General features: G+C 46.1%; 2 protein-coding genes across 2 annotated transcripts in view; both read left to right on the forward strand.

Annotated features, from left to right (window-relative positions):
• ANK1 (ankyrin 1) overlaps positions 1-2181 on the forward strand; it is an 86985-nt gene extending 84804 nt beyond the window's left edge. The window contains exon 37 of the mRNA XM_036749994.1: positions 1969-2181. Coding sequence (XP_036605889.1) covers positions 1969-2181 — 213 coding nt within the window. The remainder of the gene's footprint in view (positions 1-1968) is intronic.
• Positions 2028-19537, forward strand: LOC118841090 (ankyrin-1-like). The gene is made up of 5 exons (XM_036748498.1): positions 2028-2478; positions 4840-4923; positions 6122-6181; positions 6641-6779; positions 16227-19537. The coding sequence occupies exons 1-4, from the start codon at positions 2260-2262 to the stop codon at positions 6740-6742; spliced, it is 465 nt and encodes a 154-aa protein (XP_036604393.1). The 5' UTR covers positions 2028-2259; the 3' UTR covers positions 6743-6779; positions 16227-19537.
• Positions 19538-21217: the final 1680 nt, after the last annotated feature.

Here is a 21217-nt window from a genome sequence, read left to right on the forward strand (position 1 = left end):
GATATTCCCAAGGTCACATAGTGGCAAATAGAGGCAGGATTCAAATCCCGGTCCTCTGACTCCAAATTCAGGCTTTTTCTTGATCCTTGACCCTATGTTCTTTCCCTAAATGGCCTTGAAAAGATGATCACCTCATGTAGAGGGTGGAGTTATTTGAATTGACAGTAGCAGTATTTTTGGTTACCTGTATACACATAATGTAACACCTGTGTGGTTACAAAGGAAGTCCATACACAGCCTCCGATCTCTGATAATTCACAGTGAAAAAGGGCATGATATGGACAAAAATTTTAAGGGCATTCAATTCAGCTAACATTGATTAAGCACCTACTGTGTGCTAAGCACTAGAGGTACAAGACAAAAAATGAGGTTAAAAATGAAAACAGGACACCTCAAGGAGCTTAAATTCTACTGGGGGAAAAATATGTGCAGGTAATAGTCAGCATTTCTATAGCTCTCTGAGACTTGCAAAGTGCTTTATGAATATTGTCTCATTTGACCCTCACAAAAATCCTGGGAAGTAGGGAAGAAGGAGGTGGAAGAAGAAGAGAAAGAGAAAGAGGAGGAGAAGGAGGAGGAGGAAGAGGAGGAGAAGAAGAAAGACAAGAAGAAGAAAGAGGAAGAGAAGGAGAAGGAAAAGAAGAAGGACAAGAAGGAGGAGGAGGAGGAAGAGAAGGAGGAGGAAAAGAAGAAGAAGGAGGACAAGAAGGAGAAGGAGGAGGAAGAGAAGAAGAGGAAGAAGAAGAAGAAGAAGAGGAAGAAGAAAAGGAAAAGAACTAGCATTTTCATAGTTCCTACTACTGTACTAACCACTTTACAAATATTATCCAATTTATTCTTCACAACAACCCTGGGAGGTGATATTATCCCCATTTTACACATGAGAATACAGAGGAAGTCAAAGGTTGTGTCTTTCCTATGTCACACAGCTCTTAAGTGCCTGGATTTGAACTCAGGCCTTTTCTATCTAGTGTACCACTTCTCTGCCCCCAAAGGTAAAGGAGAGTGCTACCAAGTAGAAGGATCAGAAAAGGCCTCATGTGGGAGAGAGACCTTAAGCAAAGCTTTCAATGATTCTGGAGATTCCAAGAAGCAGAGTTGAAGAGCAAGGGCATTCCAGGCATGGGACAAAGGCATAGGTGAGGGAGGTGAGATGCCAAGGACAGAGAATAGACTAATTTCCCATTAGATTGTAAACTCCTTGAGGGCAGGGAGTATCTTTTGCCTCTTTTTATGTCCCAAGCACTTAACACAGTGCTTGACACATAGTAGGTATTCAGTAAATGTTTGTTGACTGACTGATTTGACTGGAGTGTAGAGGTTTTTGAGGAGTACGGGGTAATCCGGAAGAAGTTGGAGAAAGAGGCATCAATTAAATAAAGTATTTCTATAATATACAAGTGAAAGGGGGTGGGGCAGGGAATAGTGAAGCAAAACCATGGCTGTTCTAGGTTGAGGGGAATCACCCTCTCTCTTTCACTTGGCTCAGTTCCCTGGACTCAGTTCCTTAATGTGTTCACCTGACACCACTTATATAAATCTATGGATGGCTCCCTGGGCTTATTATTGAAAGAAACCCTGCACTTCCAAGGCCTACTTGAAGCCCCCATCTCTGGTGGTAAATGGGTGAATTTCCATCACCCCAGGTCCCAGAACAGCAGCCTTAAAAGAATGTCACCAGATACATTTCCTGACCTGATTTTCTCTCAAGTTCCTGAATTTTCCCATCAATGAAGAGCCCCCAACAACAGGCCCTCTCTTTGGGAGGGGGTGACCTGGCACTCATCCAGCATAAAGACTCCTAAAAGAAAAACAACTGAGTGAGACCCTCTTCTACTGGTCCTGGGAAAAGAGGGAAGGGTGGAGAAGCCAAGGGTATCACTTTCCTGGGCAAAAGTGACTTTGACATAAGTGTCCAGCTCAGAGGACGGCTGCACCTGCCCACTTCCTTCTTGCCCAAATGAACAGCCCCAGCCAGCTGGTATGCAGGGGCTAAAATTACAGGGCCATGACGTCACCCTTGGGCCCAGCCTGGAATGGCTGTGTCGGAGGGCAGATGCACAGACCCAGGGCCTCTCCAGCTGCAGCGCTCCTCCCTTCCACTGCTTTCCTGAAGCCTCGCACCCCAAAAGAGAACTAGAGGAAGCTCCGAGTGAGCTCATGAACCCAGGGAGAGAATGAGAAGTCAGATCCCCTCTGTAGCTGGGCCGTTGGCACCACTCAGCACCCACGGGCCGGGTCAGTGAAGTGGCAGCAAGGATGTGGACCTTTGTTACCCAGCTCTTGGTCATATTGGTACTGCTAAGCTTTTTCCTGGTCAGCTGTCAGAATGTCATGCACATTGTCCGGGGCTCCCTGTACTATGTACTGAAGCGTTTACATCAGGAGCTGGACAAGGAGCTAGGGGAGGACGAGAGCCTGAGTGATGACGAGGAATCCGTCTCCACCAGGGTGGTGCGGCGTCGGGTCATTGTGAAGGTAAAGGCTAGGTGGAAGGGTAGGGAGGAGCCCCTTCAGGGGCGGGGGTCCAAAGAGGCCTCTACAGGGACTGAGGGGGGAAGAGGAGAGGGGTGGATGGAACCTCCAGGAGAAGAGGAAAAAGGGCAAGGAGTGTGAGACCAGCCCCCCTCCCATTGGCTCTGATTCCCCATTGGGAGGCAGGTATGTGTCTGTTATACAGTGAGAGTGGCCCCAATCCCAGCTGGTGGAGAGTGTGAGATGGTAGAAATGGAACCAGATTAGAGGTCAGGATGTCTGGGCTCTAGTCCCAAGGCCATCACTTATCAGCTTGGTTGGGCAAATCACTCAACCCCATAGATTCCGAGATTATTCCAATGCTAAGTTCCTTGAATACAGGGATTGTTAATTATGTGTTTTACTTTCTGTCCCCAGCCTAGTCCTCTTGCCCTTTTCTGAGAGGGGAACAGACCTATAATTTCACTGGTTTAGGGAACTCCCAAAGAGAAAACTCCCTCTACCAATGCAGCATCTGCTCCAAATTTTAGCCATCAGTTGCCTATGGGCACTAAGAAGTTAAAGGACTAGGCCAGGACCATATAGCCAGTACATGTCTGAGGCAGGACTGGAACCCCCATCTTCCTCATTCCTACATTATTACCTCATATTGTCTCTTACATTGCATACAGTAGGCACTTAATTGATGTTTCTTGGATTGGTTGGACTGAAGATAACCTAGCTCACCTAGTCCAGCCCAACCCCACCCACATCACCATCATTTAGGTATAGAAACTAATTCCTGAACTTTGATTCCTTCACCTATAAAACCGAAATAAGAACGCCTCTTCTGACTACTTCTCAGGGCTGTTGTGAGGTTCTGATGAGATAACAGATGTAAAAGTACTTCGTAAAACTATAATATTTCAGTGGTTTTAAACCAGGGTTCTTTCATCTCTTTTTGTATTATGGACTCCTCTGGCAGTCTGGTCAAGCCTCTGGACCCCTTCTCCAAATAATATTTTTAAATGTATAAGATAAAATACACAGACGTACAAAGGAAATGAATTCTACTGAAATATCATTATCAATTTTCTTTTCTTTTTTAAATTTTTATTCATTTAGAACTTAAATACAAAAAATATTTTTAAAAAGAACATTTCCAAGTACACAGCACAACATAGAAACAATTCAATATAAAACCATGAATTTCCATTTCAGTGTTTACTTTAAAAAAAAACAACTATGTAATAAAAACTACACATTGTTTTCAAAGCTACCCTTCCTTTCTGTGTTTCCTTCTAAGTTTTCTTTTGTTCTCTGCTGTGCACTTTTTATTTTTTTTCTCCCTCCCCACCCCACCCTAGAGAAGGCTACAATTAAACTATATATAGTAATGTGAAAAAAATGCTCTAAATCATTATTGATTAAAGAAATGCAAATTAAAATGTTTTTTAAAAAAAGTTCACAACCTCAGGTTAAAAACCTCTGCTTTAGGAGGTGTGTGATTCAGTCAGTGTGCTCATTCTCTCCACAGATGCAGATAACACCTTCTCCTTGACACCTTATAGAAAGTCTTGAGTTGATATGGCCAAAAATATTCACAGCCAGGTGGTCAACACTCTGGTGATGAGGCTCTTGACAATGAGCTAGGCTGGTCCTCAGGCAGCTGACACACAATCCCCCTTACCAAACCTGTTACACCAAATCTCTCCAGGCTGTTCCGACCTATCACAGCTTCCCTTCCTTGGACACAGCTTTCAGGAATTAGGCTTAAGGGGCATCTAGGTGGCGCAGTGAACAGAGCACTGGCCCTGGAGTCAGGAGGACCTGAGTTCAAATTCAACCTCAAACACTTAGTAGCTGTGTGACTCTGGACAAGTCACTTAACCTTGAGAGAGACAAAGGAAGGAAGGAAGGAAGGAAGGAAGGAAGGAAGGAAGGAAGGAAGGAAGGAAGGAAGGAAGGAAGGAAGGACGGAAGGAATAAAGGAAGGAAGAGAGAAAGAAAGAAGGAAGAGAGAAAGAAAGAAAGAAAGAAAGAAAGAAAGAAAGAAAGAAAGAAAGAAAGAGAAAGAAAAAGAAAGAAGGAAAGATGGATAGATAAGAATTAGGCTTACGTTGGTCTCAAACACTCTGCACATAAGTGGTCCTGTCAGACCTGCCCAGAGTTCCCTCCTACCTCAAACCTCATGCACCTGCTCCATGTGGACCCATGTGCTCAGGTCAGTCACCCACTATGTTCCTGTGTCCCTACTTTCTTTCTGTGATAATGGTAGCTTCTGATGCTACTGCTTCTGCCTCCGATCCATTTTCTCCCCCCATCTCCCTGGCCCCTGCCTTCCTTACCTTATTAAATCTGACATTTCCTCTTCTCTAACTCTAGGGGAATGAGCTTCAGGATATCCCAGGGGAACACGTGACTGAAGAACAATTCACAGACGAGCAAGGCAACATCGTCACGAAGAAGGTGAGAGCCCAGCTGGGTGGGGAAGGGTTGGATTGATGGGGAGCAGCGGGGACCTCTGCCCCACCGGGAAGAAGAGCGATGACAGTTAATCCCATGAGTACATGAGGCTGCTTTTCCTTGCTCACCTCAAAGGAGGGAGGCCACAGGAGATGTAGAGTTCTCTGTCTTCTGGATACAGTGACTGTTGTTTCCAAACCAAAGTTGGGAAATGTGGTCTCAGAGAGGAAATTCCCCTTGATGGCCCATTTTCTTTTCTTGAAATTAAAAGCGTCCCAGAAAAAAAAAAATCTCAGACATTCAGTCACTATAGGGATAGGGACAAGACCTGTGGTTTTATTGTTTCCCAACACATGGACGAGGACACTGTGCCAAAGCAGGCACCTTCCCTGCAACTTACAGACTTGGAGATGTGCCTGAGGTACTGTGAGATCACTCTGACTAGCCCAGGGTGACACAGCCATCGTGGGTTAGATGTGAGATTTGAACTCGGATCTTCTTTACCCCTGGGCTGGGATCTCTATCCGTGATGCCATGCTTGTTTCTTACGGTAACCGTACCTCCCGGCTAATCCAGATTTCATCTCTTGACAGCATTTCACAGGTTACACAGAACTTAATCTAACCCCATCATTTTACAGATAGGGAAACTGAGGCCCAGAAGAGTTAAGTGACTTAACTATAATAGGTAGCAGAGTTAAGATTCAAGCCCTGATCCTCTAGTTAACCATAACAACACAACCATAATAATAACTAACTTTCATCCAATATTCTTTCCATTACAACAGTTTATTTCAAAGGTTTTAGTGGGAAGAGTCCTTTACCCCTTTGACATTTTTTGTTGCTTTACTCCTCAATGCCTCTGCCTGCTTTGGCCTGACGCATTTCTTATAAGATCATAGATCCTGAGTTGGAAGGGCCCTTTAGACCCACCCCTCATTTTATGGCTGATGAATACCATCCTCCACTCCACTTCTCTGGGGTCTACCCCTGCTAGCTTGTCAACAGAGAGATCAGGCAGGATGGAGAAATGGAGGGGAACGGGGAAGAAACAACATCCCCTACCTAAGAAGGGGTCCTTTGTGGAGTAAGTGAAATGCTGTGAGTAGAACTGGCCATGCAGAACTGGTTGTGCACGGGGAGCTCCCTTGGGCCCAGATCAGTTGGACAGAGGAGGAAACCCCATCTTTTCTCTCTTTCAGATCATCCGCAAAGTGGTTCGGCAGATAGACACATCTGGGGACACCCAGGAGCTGGAGGAGGTGAATACTGAGGGGTCTGTGCAGGAGCCCAGTGAGCTGGAAGCAGATATTGATGACTTTATGAAGCATGCCAAGGTATGAGCAGTCTCTGGCTTCCAAGGAGGCTCCTCTCACACTGGGGTCCTTAGGAAGACCTCAGCAGTTCTGTGGAGGTGATAGCCAATCACCGCCTCTTTTTTCTGGTAGCCTGGACTCTTTATTTCTGGCCATCTCTCATCTCTTCCAGCTCAGCTTGGGATTCCATCTGTGCCCTGTTTTCCATCCCTTTGGTCTCAGCTCCCTTGAGGCACCTTGGGAAGGGAGGAGAGCCAAGTGGCCATTCCTCTTTCTCAGAGAGCCTTGTTCTTACAGCCTGCCTAGCTGATTCCTTTTCCATCTTTTTGTCCCTGTCGTCTCTCTGTCTTTCTCTTTCCATGTGATCTGCCCCGCCTTCCTGCCTCTATCGCCGGCTCACCCTAGGCGGAGGTGAGAGGGAGTAGTACCCTGCAGTCGGAGCTGATCGAAGGGAGGAAGGGGGCTCAGATAGTGAAACGAGCAAGCCTAAAAAGGGGGAAGCAGTGATCTCCTAGCCCCTCCCTGTCGAACGGCCCCTTTGGAGGTAATTTCACCTTTCTTCGAATTCACTAAACTCTGTGCCAATGCTTGCATGCAAGGGGGGTTGCATGTTCAGTGCTGGGATGGCAGAGATGAGAAACAACACTGACCTCTACGAACTAACACTCTCTCTATCAGGACCAATATAACATAGGTGCAAAGAAACGTGTACAAGGGACTGTGTAATGAGGGCAAAGGCAAGATCCATGCAAAATGCTCTAGGAAAAGATGAGGGAAGAGAAGATACTTGTAGCTGGGAGCAGTCAGGGAAGACTTCGTGGGGGAAGTGGTACGGAACTAGTTCCTAGGAGGAAGAGAATCATTTCAAAAGGGAGAGATGAGGACAAGGGGCATTCCAAACATGCAGGACCGCTTGCACAACCGTCCGGATGTGAGAGGCAGGAGGCTAAAGTCAGGGGGCAGAGGAGAGTCCAGCTTGGCTGGAAGACGAAGGGTATCAAAGGAAACGGTTGTAGATAAGGTTAAAAAGGTCAATTAGAGGTCATCTGTAGAACTCTCGAATGCCATGGAAGGTCAGGAGTAGATTTTTGATCCTGTAAGCAATATGAAGCCTCTGAAGAATTTTTGAGAAGTGACATACTGATAAGAATAACATGTTTATATCCTACTTTAAGATTTGTTAATAGAAGGATCAGTTCACCAATTGATGCAAAAATTTCCTTTTTTCTTCTACTTATTCTCAAATTCCAGTCCTTTTAGTGTTTATTAATAACAACCAATGATAATTATTCATCATAATGAATAATTATTATTGACAATTATCATCACCATAACACCTTACATTTTATAGCACTGTAGGGCTTCACATAATGTCTCCTCTGAGCCTCCCAACATCCCTATAAGATGGGTAGTTGCAGGTGATATTATCTCCATCTTATCAGTAGGAAAACTGAGACCCAGCAAGGTTGGGTGACCTGTCCAGAGCCATGCAGCTGGTAAGCATCAAAAGAGGAATTCAATCCCAGGTCTCTCCGGGGTATTCTCTTCATTTTACCATGTTATTGTAGAGTACTTGCCTCGAAATCCTGTGGGGCAGGTGGTGCAAGTCCTCTTAGAGAGGCTGGGACTTGCTCAAGGTCACACATCCTACCTTAGATCATCACTAGCTGAGTGACCAAGGTCAAGTCACTCTAATCTCTCTGATCCTCGGTTTCCTCATCTGTAAAATGGGGACAGGCAATAACTGTAGCACCTACATTGCAAGGTTGTCAAGAGGACCGAGTGAGACAATGTCTAGAAAATAAGCTTGCAAACCTTTGAGTTGTCAGAACCAGGACTCGAACCCAGGTCTTGCAAACTCCAGTTGTAGTGCTCTTTCCTGTACAAAATAAAGTCCTTAAATCTCAGGAAGTTTATTTTGGCCTGGAGAGTTGGGAGGCAGAGAGAGAGACCAAATGGAAGGCTAGTGCAGTAGTCTAAGCAAGAGGTGATGGCTGCAGGGGTAGAAAGAAGATGCCCTATGTGAGAGAGTCCTCCTACAAAAGCACGCCGATGAGCACCAAATGTTTACTAGGTCCTATATGCTCCAATTGGGAACCAAATCCCCGCCGTCCCCCATCCACTCACCTTCAGCGATGCCTCTTATAGCCAGTACAGTGTTCTAGAAAACAGGACATCAAGAGACTTGCCTACCTTTCAGGGCTGTTATGAAGTACCAGACAGGAAAGTCTCTCAGGAAGTCTAAAACCTTCGATAGAAGTAAAGAAAAATTAATAAGGAAATAATAATGCTTAAGGGGATGGAACAAACAGTAGCATTGCTAAGTCCCCAAGAGGAGTCCTGAGCATTGGTGTCTTTGAATACTGAAGTGTAGCTTTCGAGGAAGGAGGAAGAGTTCTAGAGGGAGAAGAGCTTCAGGCACAGTGAAGTCAGAAGGCAAGGTGGTCCAGTGGAAGGAGCCCCGGATGTGGGATCAGAGCCTCCTCAGAGGGCAGACTCCTGCATGGAGGAAGAGACTGAGGGGAGGTCCCTTCCAACTCTTAAGTTTCTCTGATTCCGGGGCCTAGATTCAAATCCCACCCTGATAGAGGCTGCCTTTGTGAGACCTTGATCGCTGACCCCTTTATCTTTCTGAGCCTCTGTCTTTGAATCTGTGAGACTGGGATGATAATCCCTATACCGGTGACCTCACAGGATGTCGGAGAGGAAAGCACTTTGTAAATGAAAAGTACCATGTTTTTTTCTTTTTGGTTGGGGCTCATTATCTCCTTGGTGCCGGCCAGAGCACTCACACTACAGAAATGTCTCTCATCGGAGTTGATGGGGAAAGGGGAAGGGAAAAGGCGGTTCTTAAACACCTATTCTGTGCTGGGCGTGGTGCCACACACTCTACAAACATCACCTCAATGGACCCTCACCACAACCCTGGGAGGCAGGCGCCGTACCGTTATCGTTCCCATTTCACAGTCGAACAAACTGAGACAAACAAGGTTAAGCGACTTGCCCAGGGAGACCATAACATACGGTCTCAGAGAGCCCAAGGTGACGCAGCCAGCGTGTATGATAATAACTAGCATTTGCACAGCATTTGAAGGTTTACAAAGACGAGGAAACATTTTTAACATTTATAAACATTATCTCTTTTATAAACACTATCTTATTTGACCTTCACTGTGATAAACCTGGGAGGCAGATGCCCTTCTTAGTCCCACTTTACAGATGAGGTTTAAACGGAGGTAAATAGAAGTTAGGTGACTTGCCTAGAGTCACACAGCTAGTACCTGTCTGAAGCTGACTTTGAACTCAGGGCTTCTTGATTCCAGGCCCGGAGCTCTATCGGCTGAGGACACCAGGCAGAACTTGAACCGAAGGAGGCCAATTCTCTGTACACCACACTACTCTGTCCCTGGCATGGTTTTGCGTCTAGATTATTATCACTAACAAGAAAAGGTTTTGGAGCAGTTAGGTGGTGCGGTGGATAGATCACCAGCCCTGGAGTCAAATACAGCCTCAGACTCTTGCTAGCTGTGTGACCCTGGGCAAGTCACTTAACCCCAATTATTAAAAAAAAAAGACTTAAAGTGAGTTCTTGAGGGGACTAGAGTGTTAGAACCCCAGGAATGGAGGCATAAGAGTTGAACAGCTTTAGCCCCACAGACTAGGAAGACTGCTTTTGTGCAAAGGTTCAGGACAGACCTTCCCTGACTTTACCTTGAGTATGCGTAGGGAATGGGGGAAGAGAAAGGCGCTAAGTGCCAACCAGGAGCCTTTTGATTGGTTCTGCAATAGCTAGGCAAAGCAGGGATGAGATGGTGCAGCTGGAGGTTGGCAGGCTTCTGTTTCCAGCCCTCTCTTCCCATCTCTACCCCCATGGGGCAAAGTACTGTAGATACTGAAAGTTGGCAAAATGCTGACCAGGCTCTTCTTGTCAAGTCCAAACACTTGAGGAGAAAAATGACTGGTGGAGCCAGTTTATAGGATAAATTTAGAGCTGTGGCAACTCAGCAGCTTAAGCAGGTCATGGAGTTAACCCCGGCCTTGCCGAGGGAGCCTGCGTTAGCATATGGTCCCTTCTTGATTAACTGAGCTCCTCGGCTGGACCAGCAGATGCCTCTGTGCCTGGCAGGCAGCTTTGGAATCGATCTCGCTTTCTTTGCAGTGTGAGTACATTTCCAGGGCCTCATGCTCCACTGACGTCCAGCTTGAATTCCCCGGGGCACCCCTGTGGCAGCTGGCAGGCAGGGGGAGAAGTAGCCCAGCACCATATGCTGGGGGTTGGGAGGAATCTGTAGAGTGTACCTCATTGAGAAACACAGTGGTATTTAAGGACAAGAGGGGGGTGGTAGGATTGATTCTACCGGGGAGTGAGAGAACCTCGTCTCATATCCTGGCCTTCGTGAGACCATGATGAGCAAGTTAAGTTGCTCTGTTTTCCTCACTTAGAAATAATCCTTCGTACAACTTTGGGGGAGCATGTGAGGCAAATGCATCGTAAACCATAAACTGTTTCCTAAATAAGTGAGCTATTCTTCAGACAGGAGTAGCAGATGGAGTCTTGAAGCTGAAGTATTCAAATCCAATCCCTGATACTTATTAGCTGGAGAAAAAAAAAAAAGGAAAGGCGCTAACATCTCTGATTCAAATTGACCCATCTGTAAAATGGGAATCATAATACCCATAGGATCTGCCTTTTGGGGTCATGGATGTAAAGCATTCTGCCAGTTTGAAAGCACTGAATGCATCTGGGGATGCTCATTACTGTCACTACCTAGATCATAGGGTTGGCTGAGCTTGTGGTCACAGTTGGGGAAAGATACAGCGGAGATGCTGATACTCTAAGAGTGGAGCTTCCTGTCCCAAAGGGAACACTCTGTGTGTGTGTATGAGTGTGTGTTAGTGTGCGTGTGTTCACACCTAGTGTGTCAAAACCTCCCTGTAACGCAAAGTCCATTTTGAGTAAAGCACAGGATCAAGAGCTCAGAACAAGGGTTCCTACATTTTCCTATTCATCCACTACCACCCCGCACAGACATTAAGCACCTAATTTATTCAAGGTACTCTGCTAAGTTTTACTAAGAGAGAAGCAACAATAACTAACATTTCTGTAGCACTTTTTGTGCTATAGACCCAGTAAGTGCTGGTTTGACATGCCTGGGGGACTGTATCCCTGTCCTTAAGGCATGGTGACAAGCTGCTCCAACTCAGCCACCAGAGAGCTCAGAGAGGGGACCCCATCCTTGAGAAGAATCTGCATGGACGACAATAAAGCCTTCTTCTAGTGCACCATCAGGACTGGACTTGACCCCAGGTCCTTGAAAGTTGTGCCATCAGAGCCCGAACTCTAGCTGGTCCTGCCAAAACTCGAAGGCTTCAGGGAGAGGGCTGGGGATGGGCTGCATGCCTGTCTCCTGGAGACCTAGAGAGATGAGGAGAAGCTCTCTTCGTCCGAAGGTTGACCGCTAGGTGAATGGCCAATCATGAAGGGTCTCTACAAGAGTGGAGACGGTTCCAGTCTGCAGTAGCAGAGGGCAGGCCCTCACCAAGGAAAGGCTGGCTCCTGAGTGCCGGAGGAGTGAGGGTGGAGATGATCACTGTGAGCAGGAGGAGAGTAGGCTAATCAACCATAATAATAGCTCACATTTATATTGTGCTTTAAGTTTGGCAAAGCACTTTCCATATTTTGTCCCATTTAATCCCCACAACAGCCCTGTAGGGTAGATGCTGTTTACAGATGAGGAAACTGTATCTGTGAGAGAGAAGCCACACAGCTAAGTGGCTCAGGCAGGATTTGAATTTGGGACTTCCTGCCTCCCGAGCCCCGTGCTCTGTTCACTCCACCACCCTTGAGTACGGCTAGATGATTCTGATGGTTAAGTCCAGCTTTCAGTCCTCTGACTCATGACGGTGTTGGTGATGCTGCCAACGATGCATCATGACAATGAGGACCATGATGGCGGCCATGGCTCATGCTTTCACCCGAGACGCTGATACAGTCTTCGTCTCTTCTCTCATGATTCTTTCCACTGACAAATGTTAAGAACGTGTAGTTTAGAGCTGAAAGGGATTGCCAGAATTATCTGGTCATGGGGTGATAGGAATGTTAGCAGTCTTGTAGGGCATCTCCATTTACATATGAGGAGATGGAAGGTTCGAGCCTTGAGCAAGAGGAGATTTGCTCAAGGTCACACGGAAGGTAAATATGGGAGTCAGGATTTGCACTTGGCTCTTATGACTCAAAATCTAGCGCTTTTTTTCCTCCTGCATCATACTGTGGTTATACTAGGCAGCCCCCAGAATATGAATTCGATCCAGCCTATGACCATATGGAGAAAGGGCCAGTCAGTCAATAAACATTTATTAAGCACCTGTGAGTACCAGGCATTGTGTTAAGTCCTGGGGATACAAAAAGTGGCAAAAGCTAGTCCTTGCTCTCAAGGAGTTTACAATCTAACAAGGGAGACAACAGGCAAACAGCTATGAAAAAACAAGCCATATGCAGGCCAAACAGAAAGTAACCATCAGAAGGAAGGGATTAGAATTAAGAGGGATTGGAAAGGGCTTCCTGTAGAAGGTGGGGTTTTAATTGGGAGGTATAGGAAGCCAGGAAAGCCAGGAGGTGAACATGAGGAAAGAGAGGATTTCAGGCATAGAGAGTTGCCTGGGTGGTGCAGTAGATGGAACGTGGCACCTGGAGTCAGGAGACCCAAGTTCAAATGTGGCCTCAGACACTTACTAGCTGTGTGACCTTGAGCAAGTCACTTAACCCTGTTTGCTTCAGTAGCTTCATTTCTAAAGTGAGCTGAAGAAGGAAATGGCAAAGCACTCTGGTATCTTTGCCCAGAAAACCCAAATGGGGCCACGAAGAGTTGGACACGACTGAACGACAACAAATTGTCTTTCTGAGCTTGGGGCTGGGGGTGGACCTGAGGGAGGGGAAGAGGGAAAAGGGAGTGAAGTGGGGGAGGGGGTCAGAGAGACAGACTTCTCCTCTCTCCTTAATCACATCACAGTGAGAGTCACAATGGGTCCTGTTAGTAGGCCTGCTTGCAGCTGGCACATTGGGACAGAGATGAAAAAATCCCATAGGGTCGTTCAAGGTGGGACCTTTTCTTTATTTAGAGGACACAAGATGTCCTGTGGAGTTAGGGGACCTGGGTACTAGGCCTGGCTCTGCCACTCACTGACTTGACGTGTGACCTTGGGGGAGTCGCCCTGCACCTTACTTAATCTCCTCCTCTGTAAAAAAAGGGGCTGGATTAGATCTTCTCTCTGGTCACTTCCTATCCTGGGGCTTCAGTTTCCCCCTAGATGTGACAGCAGGTGAGAATGTCGTTATTATTGCTGGCATGTCTGACTCTACCTGACCCCATGGACTTTCCCTGGGGTATTCTTGGCAAAGATACCGAAGTGGTTTGCCATTTCCTTCTCCAATGTCTGTCCATTTTACAGGTGATGAATTGAGGCAAATAGGGTATTAAATGACTTGCCCAGGGTCACACAGCTAATAAGTGTCTGAGGCTGGATTTGAACTCAGGTTTTCCTGACTCGAGACCTGGTGCTCTAACCGCTAGATCGCCTAGCTGCCCTCGCTGAGATTAGATAACCTCTAAAATCCCCGGCAGCTCCGACATGCTCTTATCTATGGCAGAGAAAAAAAGGGGGCTGAGGTCTATGCCAAGAGATTATTAAATGACAGGAGATGATTGAGGCAACAGTGGATAGAGTGCTGGGCCTGGAATCAGAAAGACCCGAGTTCAAATCCAGCCTCGAATACTCACTAGCTGTGGGACCCTGGGCAAGTCACCTAACCTCTGTCTACTTCAATTTCTTCCCCCGTGAAATGGGAATGATCATATCTCCTACCTCCCTGGGTTGTTGTGAAGATCACATGAGATAATATTTGTAAAAATCACTTCGCATAGTGCCTGATGCTGTATAAATGTCGGCTTTTTTGCCCCACTTCTTCTCTCTGCACCCCATACCTCCATCAAGTCTGCCTTCGGAAGGTTCTGAGCCTGGGTAATTTCTGAGATTCAATATTTTTTTTTAAATTTAACATTGACTAAATATCTGCTACGTGATGACTAGAGATGCAAGGAAACATCTCTTTGGTTTCTGTACTTAAGAATCTTATGGTCTAGTCGAGGAGACAAAACATACCCACATGAAAAGACATATGCATAAGATAGTGCAAGAAATGTTTTAAGACTAGAATAATATTAACTCACATTTCTCTAGCCCCTTTTTTCTTTAAAAAACAAACGCTTTTTCTTACAACAATTCTACAAGGTGAGTTTTACAAGGATTATTATCCTCTTTTTACAGATGAAGAAACTGAGGTTTGGAGAGGCCAGGGGCTAAGTGACTTGAGCACAGAGTCTTACAATAAATAGCATTTAAATGGGATTTAAATCTTGCTCTTCTGATGCCCAATTCAGCTGTTTTTTCACTGCACAGCATGCTTCTTTGAGAAATCTTAAGTAGTATAGGAGTTTAAAAGCAGAAAATACAAGTGTGGGCTCGAGTCAGGAAGACCTCATGGAGGAAGTGAGCCCCTTGCTGGGCCTTGAAGAAAGTACGGGATTTAGATAAATGAAGCAGAGAGATGAGGAAAGGGAAGGGAAAAAATAGTGCCTATTTCACTACCCCACAGTGTCTCTAGAGTGAGATAAGGTAGGATGGGTACAGATTGGGAAGGGCTTTGCATGTAGAAGCTAAGGAGTTTGTAGATAATGGAGAGGCATTATTTTTTTAGCCTCATTTTGAAAAAGTACTCCTTTTTTTTTTTAACTACACATGAGATTTCATCATGCAGGTTGCTCCCAATAAGGAAACTCCCTTCACGAATGCAGGTTGGCAACTTTTTTGCTAATTACAATCAGCCCAAAGCACTGAGAAGTTAATTGAATTTTCCTAATAAGTGTCACATACAGGACTTGAACTTAGGTCTTTCTGACCCTGAGGCCAATGTGATAACTACCAGGCTGCCTCTCATCCCTCATTTTTAAGACTCTTCCTTCTTACCCAAACAGAACACTTTCCTGTGCAGCATAGGGAGAAGGGACTAAAGTAAGGGTGATAAGGAAGAAGGATTACAAGATAGAAGCAACCTAGGGGAGAGACCAACAGGAGCCTCAAGACCAACAGAGGCCAACAGTCACTAGAGGCATCTATGAAGGTTGAAATGGGAGTGGACAAGTGGACATGATGAAATGGGGATTTGTGGGTAGGGGTGGGGAGTGAAGGGTCAATATTTGGTAGGAAACAGACCTATGGTAGGAAAGCCAAGGGATTATCAGAGAAGGGAAGTGGACAATAGCCAGCCTGGATGGTACCTAGATCAATCAAAGGCATTTATTAAGTCTTTTCTATGTGTCAGTCAATCAACCAATATTTATTAAGCACTTAGGTGCCAGGGACTGTGCTAAACACTAGGGATACCCACAAAAGTGAAAACATGAAACAAAACAAAACATGGGCCCTGCTTTCAAGCAGCTCACACCGCTCCTGGTTTTTTTCACTTTAAAGTTATCATTGAGGTGCACCCACACCCATACCCACACCCACGCCCAAGAACCTTTCTTAGTACAGAAACATTGTGTGTGTCCAGGCAACAACTGGGGTTCGGTCCTGAAGTTCTGGTTGCTCTGGGTAATAAGAGCATGTGGTGAGTACCTTCCTTGATCCTATTTTAAAGGCTTCAGCACCTTCCTCTGTCTTTTGCTCCTACTGCACATAGACTCACTCTCCTCATTCCTGTACAAAGATATAGAAAAGTTTTAGCACGACCTCGACTGTCAGACAGGCTGTATGGCCTCCTTCTCTACATTGGGTGACTCTCTTCTCTCCAGAATATAGCTCATGCCCTTTCATCTCATCCAAAGAGAGATTTAAACAACAGCGGGGTAGATGAGGATTGGTTTCCCCCAATCATTCAAAGGCCGGCTTTGCACATAAAGATACCTTTCTTCTCTCTCTCTCTTTCCCTCAGGATCACACCTCAACACCCAACCACTGAACTCCACACAATTTGCCCTGCACACTGGAGGAGAGCCCCACTCGTGGAGGGCAGTAAAGCCGGCTGTACATGTTTCTATAGGCTAACGGCATGATTTCTGTAAGAGATTTCCTTTAACTGTCCTATTCGCATGAACGACTGGCTGTAGACGCATGACCTACAGTCTTCAATCCTGTCTCTGGCAACGGACCTCTGATGGAAACCAGGACACAAGAGCACAGAGAGAGAGAGAGAGAGAGAGAGAGAGAGAGAGTGGACAAGGGCTTAGTTGTGGCCAGGGTGGTGTTTTTAAAAGTCATTTTGATTTTGCCCTTCTATGGGGCAGGGTTTGTTTCCCTCTATCCCAACCTCATCAATAAGAAATCCACGTGGATTTCAACCAGGAAAAAACAAACCATATACGTGAAATCGGCTTGATCCTTAGTCCTTTTGTTGCCATTCATCTGTTTGTACTCATCCTTCCATTGACAGACGCCCACCCAATATGATCGCTTCCTCCTCTCAACACCACTCTCCTTTGCATACAGGATACACATCAATACACGGACACTCTTCACCTGCAATATATACATACACACAGAGATTTTTACTGTGAAGTCTGAGGCTGTATAGTAATCTCCTGTGGATAAACTGGATAATTTTTTTTATGTTGTCTCCCGTTTTTATCATCTCTCAATGGAAAACAACGATCTTTAGTGTGTTTGGGGTTGTTAAGTGTTGGGGGCTTAGGAGGAGAGAATCCCAGGCTTAGCCACAGGGTTCCAAGGGAGGCAGCACCCCACCTGATTGGGCTTTCTTTCTCAGTAGGTAACTCAGACAGGTGGCTGCCCCAGGACTGCACCAGCATGTTCTATAGAGAAGAGGTTTTCTATTTCTTCAAGCACTTATCTCATAGTTTGTGTTCAAAGTGTAAACTGTACAGTAATCAGCCTTGTGTATATGAAAAATATTAATAATGATAACAATAAATACTATGCAAACCAATAGAAACACTTTAGCGGTATGTACAAAGCACTAACAGCCCCGCTCCTGAGGGCTTCTTCAGGCTGCCGGTCAGGGAGCCACAGCCTGTCCCCTCTGTGGAAGAGGAGGGAAAGGAGTAGGTAACAGTGAATGTATCCGCAAGTTCTTAGAAGTCAGCGAAACACCAAAAGTATCCCAGAGCAGTACTTGGTGCTCTTACTTCCGCATGCCTTGCAGGGTTAAGTAGGGAGGCGTGGAAGCAGGTACTGGGCTCTGGGCTCCAGTTAGGGGGTGTGGGTCGCAGGGGTCAAGTCCCTTGCCTGACTTGGGATGACTTGAGTTCGAGGGGAGGCCCCCAGGCTGAGGTGGAGCAGCAGAGGAGGCAGAGCAGGTGGAAAAGGAAGGCCGTCCAAAGCAGGAAGACCTTGCCCAGCCCCTAGGTAGCATCTGGCTGGGCTTTGGTCCAGGACAGGAAGGAAATAGACAAGGGTTCCATGCCTGGGTACCATCAGTGAAGAGCCTTAAGGTAATACAGCCGAGCCTCCTCCAGAGGCTGAAATCAGCACAATCCCCACGTCTTCCCCATCTCCCTCCCAGCAGGGCAGTGCAGGCAGCATCCGGGGCTCCTTGACTTGCTCTCCTAGATGCCGAGAGCATCTTGTTGCCCCCGTAGCCCTTCTGAGATTTCTATGAGATGCATCAAAACCTTCCAAGTAGCACAGTGCCCCTTCTCTCTTCTTATCAGAGACCCCGGGGGTCCAAGACCAGCCCCAATGACCAGTTATAAACATTCATTGACCTGAGAAAAGAAGGTGCTGCTGCCAGTACGATTGATGATTCCAGGCAGCTAATATGTCTCCTTCCCCTTCCCAGGCCCTCAACTCCCGCCTGCATTAGGCTCTGGCTGCCACAGCTGGCATCCCAGCACCAACAGGACTGGAACCTCCCGAGCCAGGCTGGCTTTGTCCTTGCACAGCTTCCGACTTGACCTTGAACCCTGCAGGCTAGATAACATAATAGCAGCAGCTCACATTTCTATAGCGTTTTAAGGTTTAGAAAGCGCTTTCCAATGGTCGAATGACCCCAGAGTTGCTGCTTTCTGAGCTCCATAAAGGATTCAGTGGCCTGTGGTAGTGTTTGTTTTGTTTTGTTTTTTTAATTCCATTTTTGTTTTTGAGGGGTGGGAATTAAGTCTGATATTTGCAGTTCCTTCCAGGGTGGTCCAAGGAAATGCCAACTCCTCTGTCTCTTTGGCCTGTTTCATGTTGACCCCCTGTCCCCCCATCCCCAAACAGCATATTTCAGAGTGTAACAGACTTGCCTACTTTTTAATTTTAAGTAGGGAAGTTGGGCTCCTACAGTCCCCTTTGTGGGGAGTACTCAGTGTAGACTCAGCCATGACTATAGAATGGGAAAAGGAAAGGCGGTACAAAAAAGGTACCCTGCCTTGTTCTTGAAGAAATTTCCATCGTCCCATGTCTAATTCTTTGTACTTTTATTAGTAAACACTGCCCAGCATCAAAGCAAGCAAACCTGAAAGCTAACTGCCCCTTCCCCACCCCTGTGGAATGGGACTGACATTGGCCTGAGGAGGGGCTCCCAGCTCCCAGCAGGTGGTGCAGGGATGGGGTGCACTCTCACCCCCTGGGCTGTGTCCAGCTCCTGTGCCTGGCCTACCCTTTCTGCTGTAAGGGACAGAGGAAAGAGAGAGAAGGGCATTAGTCTCTAGTGATCAATTCAGAGAAGACACAAGGGGAAACAGCCTCCAGGGTTAATTGTCCCAGAGACAAATGGCACTAGCAGAGAATGTGCAGCTGTACGGCACCCAGAAACACCTAGAGTATCTCTTTCTGTACCATAATCTCCCTAGAATTGCTGATGCAGCTGAAACCAATAGCATCTTCATAGAGTCTTGTGTGGGTTTAAAAGCACTGGTCCATGCTTTGGCATCTTATACCCCGTCTGGCATGGCTGCTTTAGCCCGTACCGGCTCCAGGCCCCCTTGGGTGATGTTGCTTTGTGCTCCAATTGCTAGTCGGAGCTCTTAGAGGAAGAGTTTGGGGTCTCAATGTGATACCTAGAGAATGCTGCAGTCTGCGCACTAGACGCTTTTTAGAAGTTTTGAAATTAACCTTTATCTCCTCTTTCTTTTTTAAATTGTTATGAAAACAAAACCTTTTTTCTGGACTCTCTCTTCCCACATGCTCTGTTACCTAGAGAGAGTCCCCTTCCCAAGTTCCTCCCTGCCCCTTCCAAATGTATAAATCATTCTCCCCTACACCAGCTGAACAGATGTCAAAATTAATAAAGAAATGAACACACAGAGAACGGCTCAGTCTCTCTTTGGGGAGGGAGCGGGGAACAACGGGGGTGGGGGAGGACAAAAACTGGGTTGAAGAAGACCTGGGGGAAAAAACCTGAGCTCATAGAGAGATGGCAAAGATTTAAGGGCACTCCGCATTTCTGAAAATGGCCTGTGAAGTCCTCCCCAAGAAAAGTCTGAAAGAGATCTTTGGGCAGGGGCTAAAGGAAGAGGCCGAGAGAGAGAGACAGACAGACAGACAGACAGACACAGACAGGGACAGAGAGACAGACAGACAAACAGAGGCGGGACCAATGCCTATGAATCTAGGAAGTAGATATCTAAATAAAGGTGGCATATACACTGTGACCTGGAGGCAGGGAAGAAGGGAGGGGGGAAATCCTGACAAAAACAATCAGAAGACAAGGGAAGTGGGGGCTGGCAGAATTACAGCCTATTAGAAGTGCTTCTTCACCTGGGGCCCATTAACTTTAAAAAGTACATATTTTGATAATGATTTTCATATCTTTTTCCTTTGTAATCCTCTGTATTTTATTTTACGCATTTAAAAACATGATTATGAGAAGGGATGCATGCATAGGCTTCAGCCGACTGACTGCCAGAGGGATCCGGTACACAAAACAAGTGAAGAACCCCTGGGCTAGGACGGGCTTCATAGACACCTTCCCCAACGGGATTCCCTCGATCTCTCTATTCATCCTACGCACAAAGAGACAATTTCTCACTCTCCTCAAAACATTAAATTAATTGCAGCTGGTCTTCTTTATAAGCTATAACCATTAGGGGGCAATCTACTCACGTTTTCTTTCCACCTGCACTGGCCAGGCCATTCATAGAGCCCTTAGGAGGTCATCCAGCCCATCCCTCTGCCTCTGTGCAACACTTCAGTGATGAAGGAGGGAGGGAGAGAAGGAAGGAAGGCAGAAAGGAAAGAGGAGGGAGAGGGAGGGGAAAGAGAGAAGAAAGGAGGGAAGGATAAAATAGTTATGTTGAAAAGCACATTCGAAAGTATTGGGATGGTCTTCCTTCAGCTGTTGTCAGTAATAATACCTTACTTACAAGTGTAGTATACTTTACTGTTTACAAAGACCTTTCACATCCATTATCTTATTTGCTCCTCACTACAGCCATGACTGGTAAGAATATCCTCATTTTTTTCGGTAAGGAGCTTCTCGGCTCAGACATGTGACTTACCTAAAGGTCACCCAGCTGAACTATAATGTGCTTCTGTTTCTCAGGCCAGTACACATTTTATTCCAGGGTGCTGCCTCTGTATCAGTTGGGTATTGGCTTCCACTTTTCAGAAAACACATCAGGCAAGCAGAACTATGCCCCCCCTCCCAGATAATGCCACTTTAAATCTGTATGCAATTGTACAGCAAAATGCCTAAGAATTAGGAAACTATTCCTATTTTCCTAGGGACTGAATTATTCTGCTTGGCCCCCAAGAACAGAACTGAGTAACAGACACAAAGAGGCAGATCTCAGTTTGTTAGAAGGAAAATTTCTTTTCCTAACAATTTGTTGTTGTTCAGTTGTATCTGACTCTCTGTGACCCTATTTGGGGTTTTCTTGGCAAAAATAGTGGCGTGGTTTGCCATTTCCTTCTCCAGCTCATTTTACAGATGAGGAAACTGAGGCAAACAGGGTAAAGTAATTTGCCCAGGGTCACACAGTA

Source organism: Trichosurus vulpecula, chromosome 3, assembly GCF_011100635.1.
Source record: "Trichosurus vulpecula isolate mTriVul1 chromosome 3, mTriVul1.pri, whole genome shotgun sequence".
NCBI classification, from domain to species: Eukaryota; Metazoa; Chordata; class Mammalia; order Diprotodontia; family Phalangeridae; genus Trichosurus; species Trichosurus vulpecula.

Bases quoted from the DNA above. Each gene is read 5' to 3' on its own strand.
- LOC118841090 (XM_036748498.1), top strand. From the start codon at position 2,260: ATGTGGACCTTTGTTACCCAGCTCTTGGTCATATTGGTACTGCTAAGC. The intron at 2,479-4,839 runs GTAAAGGCTAGG...CTCTAACTCTAG, and splicing joins GGCGTCGGGTCATTGTGAAG to GGGAATGAGCTTCAGGATAT. The intron at 4,924-6,121 runs GTGAGAGCCCAG...TCTCTCTTTCAG, and splicing joins GCAACATCGTCACGAAGAAG to ATCATCCGCAAAGTGGTTCG.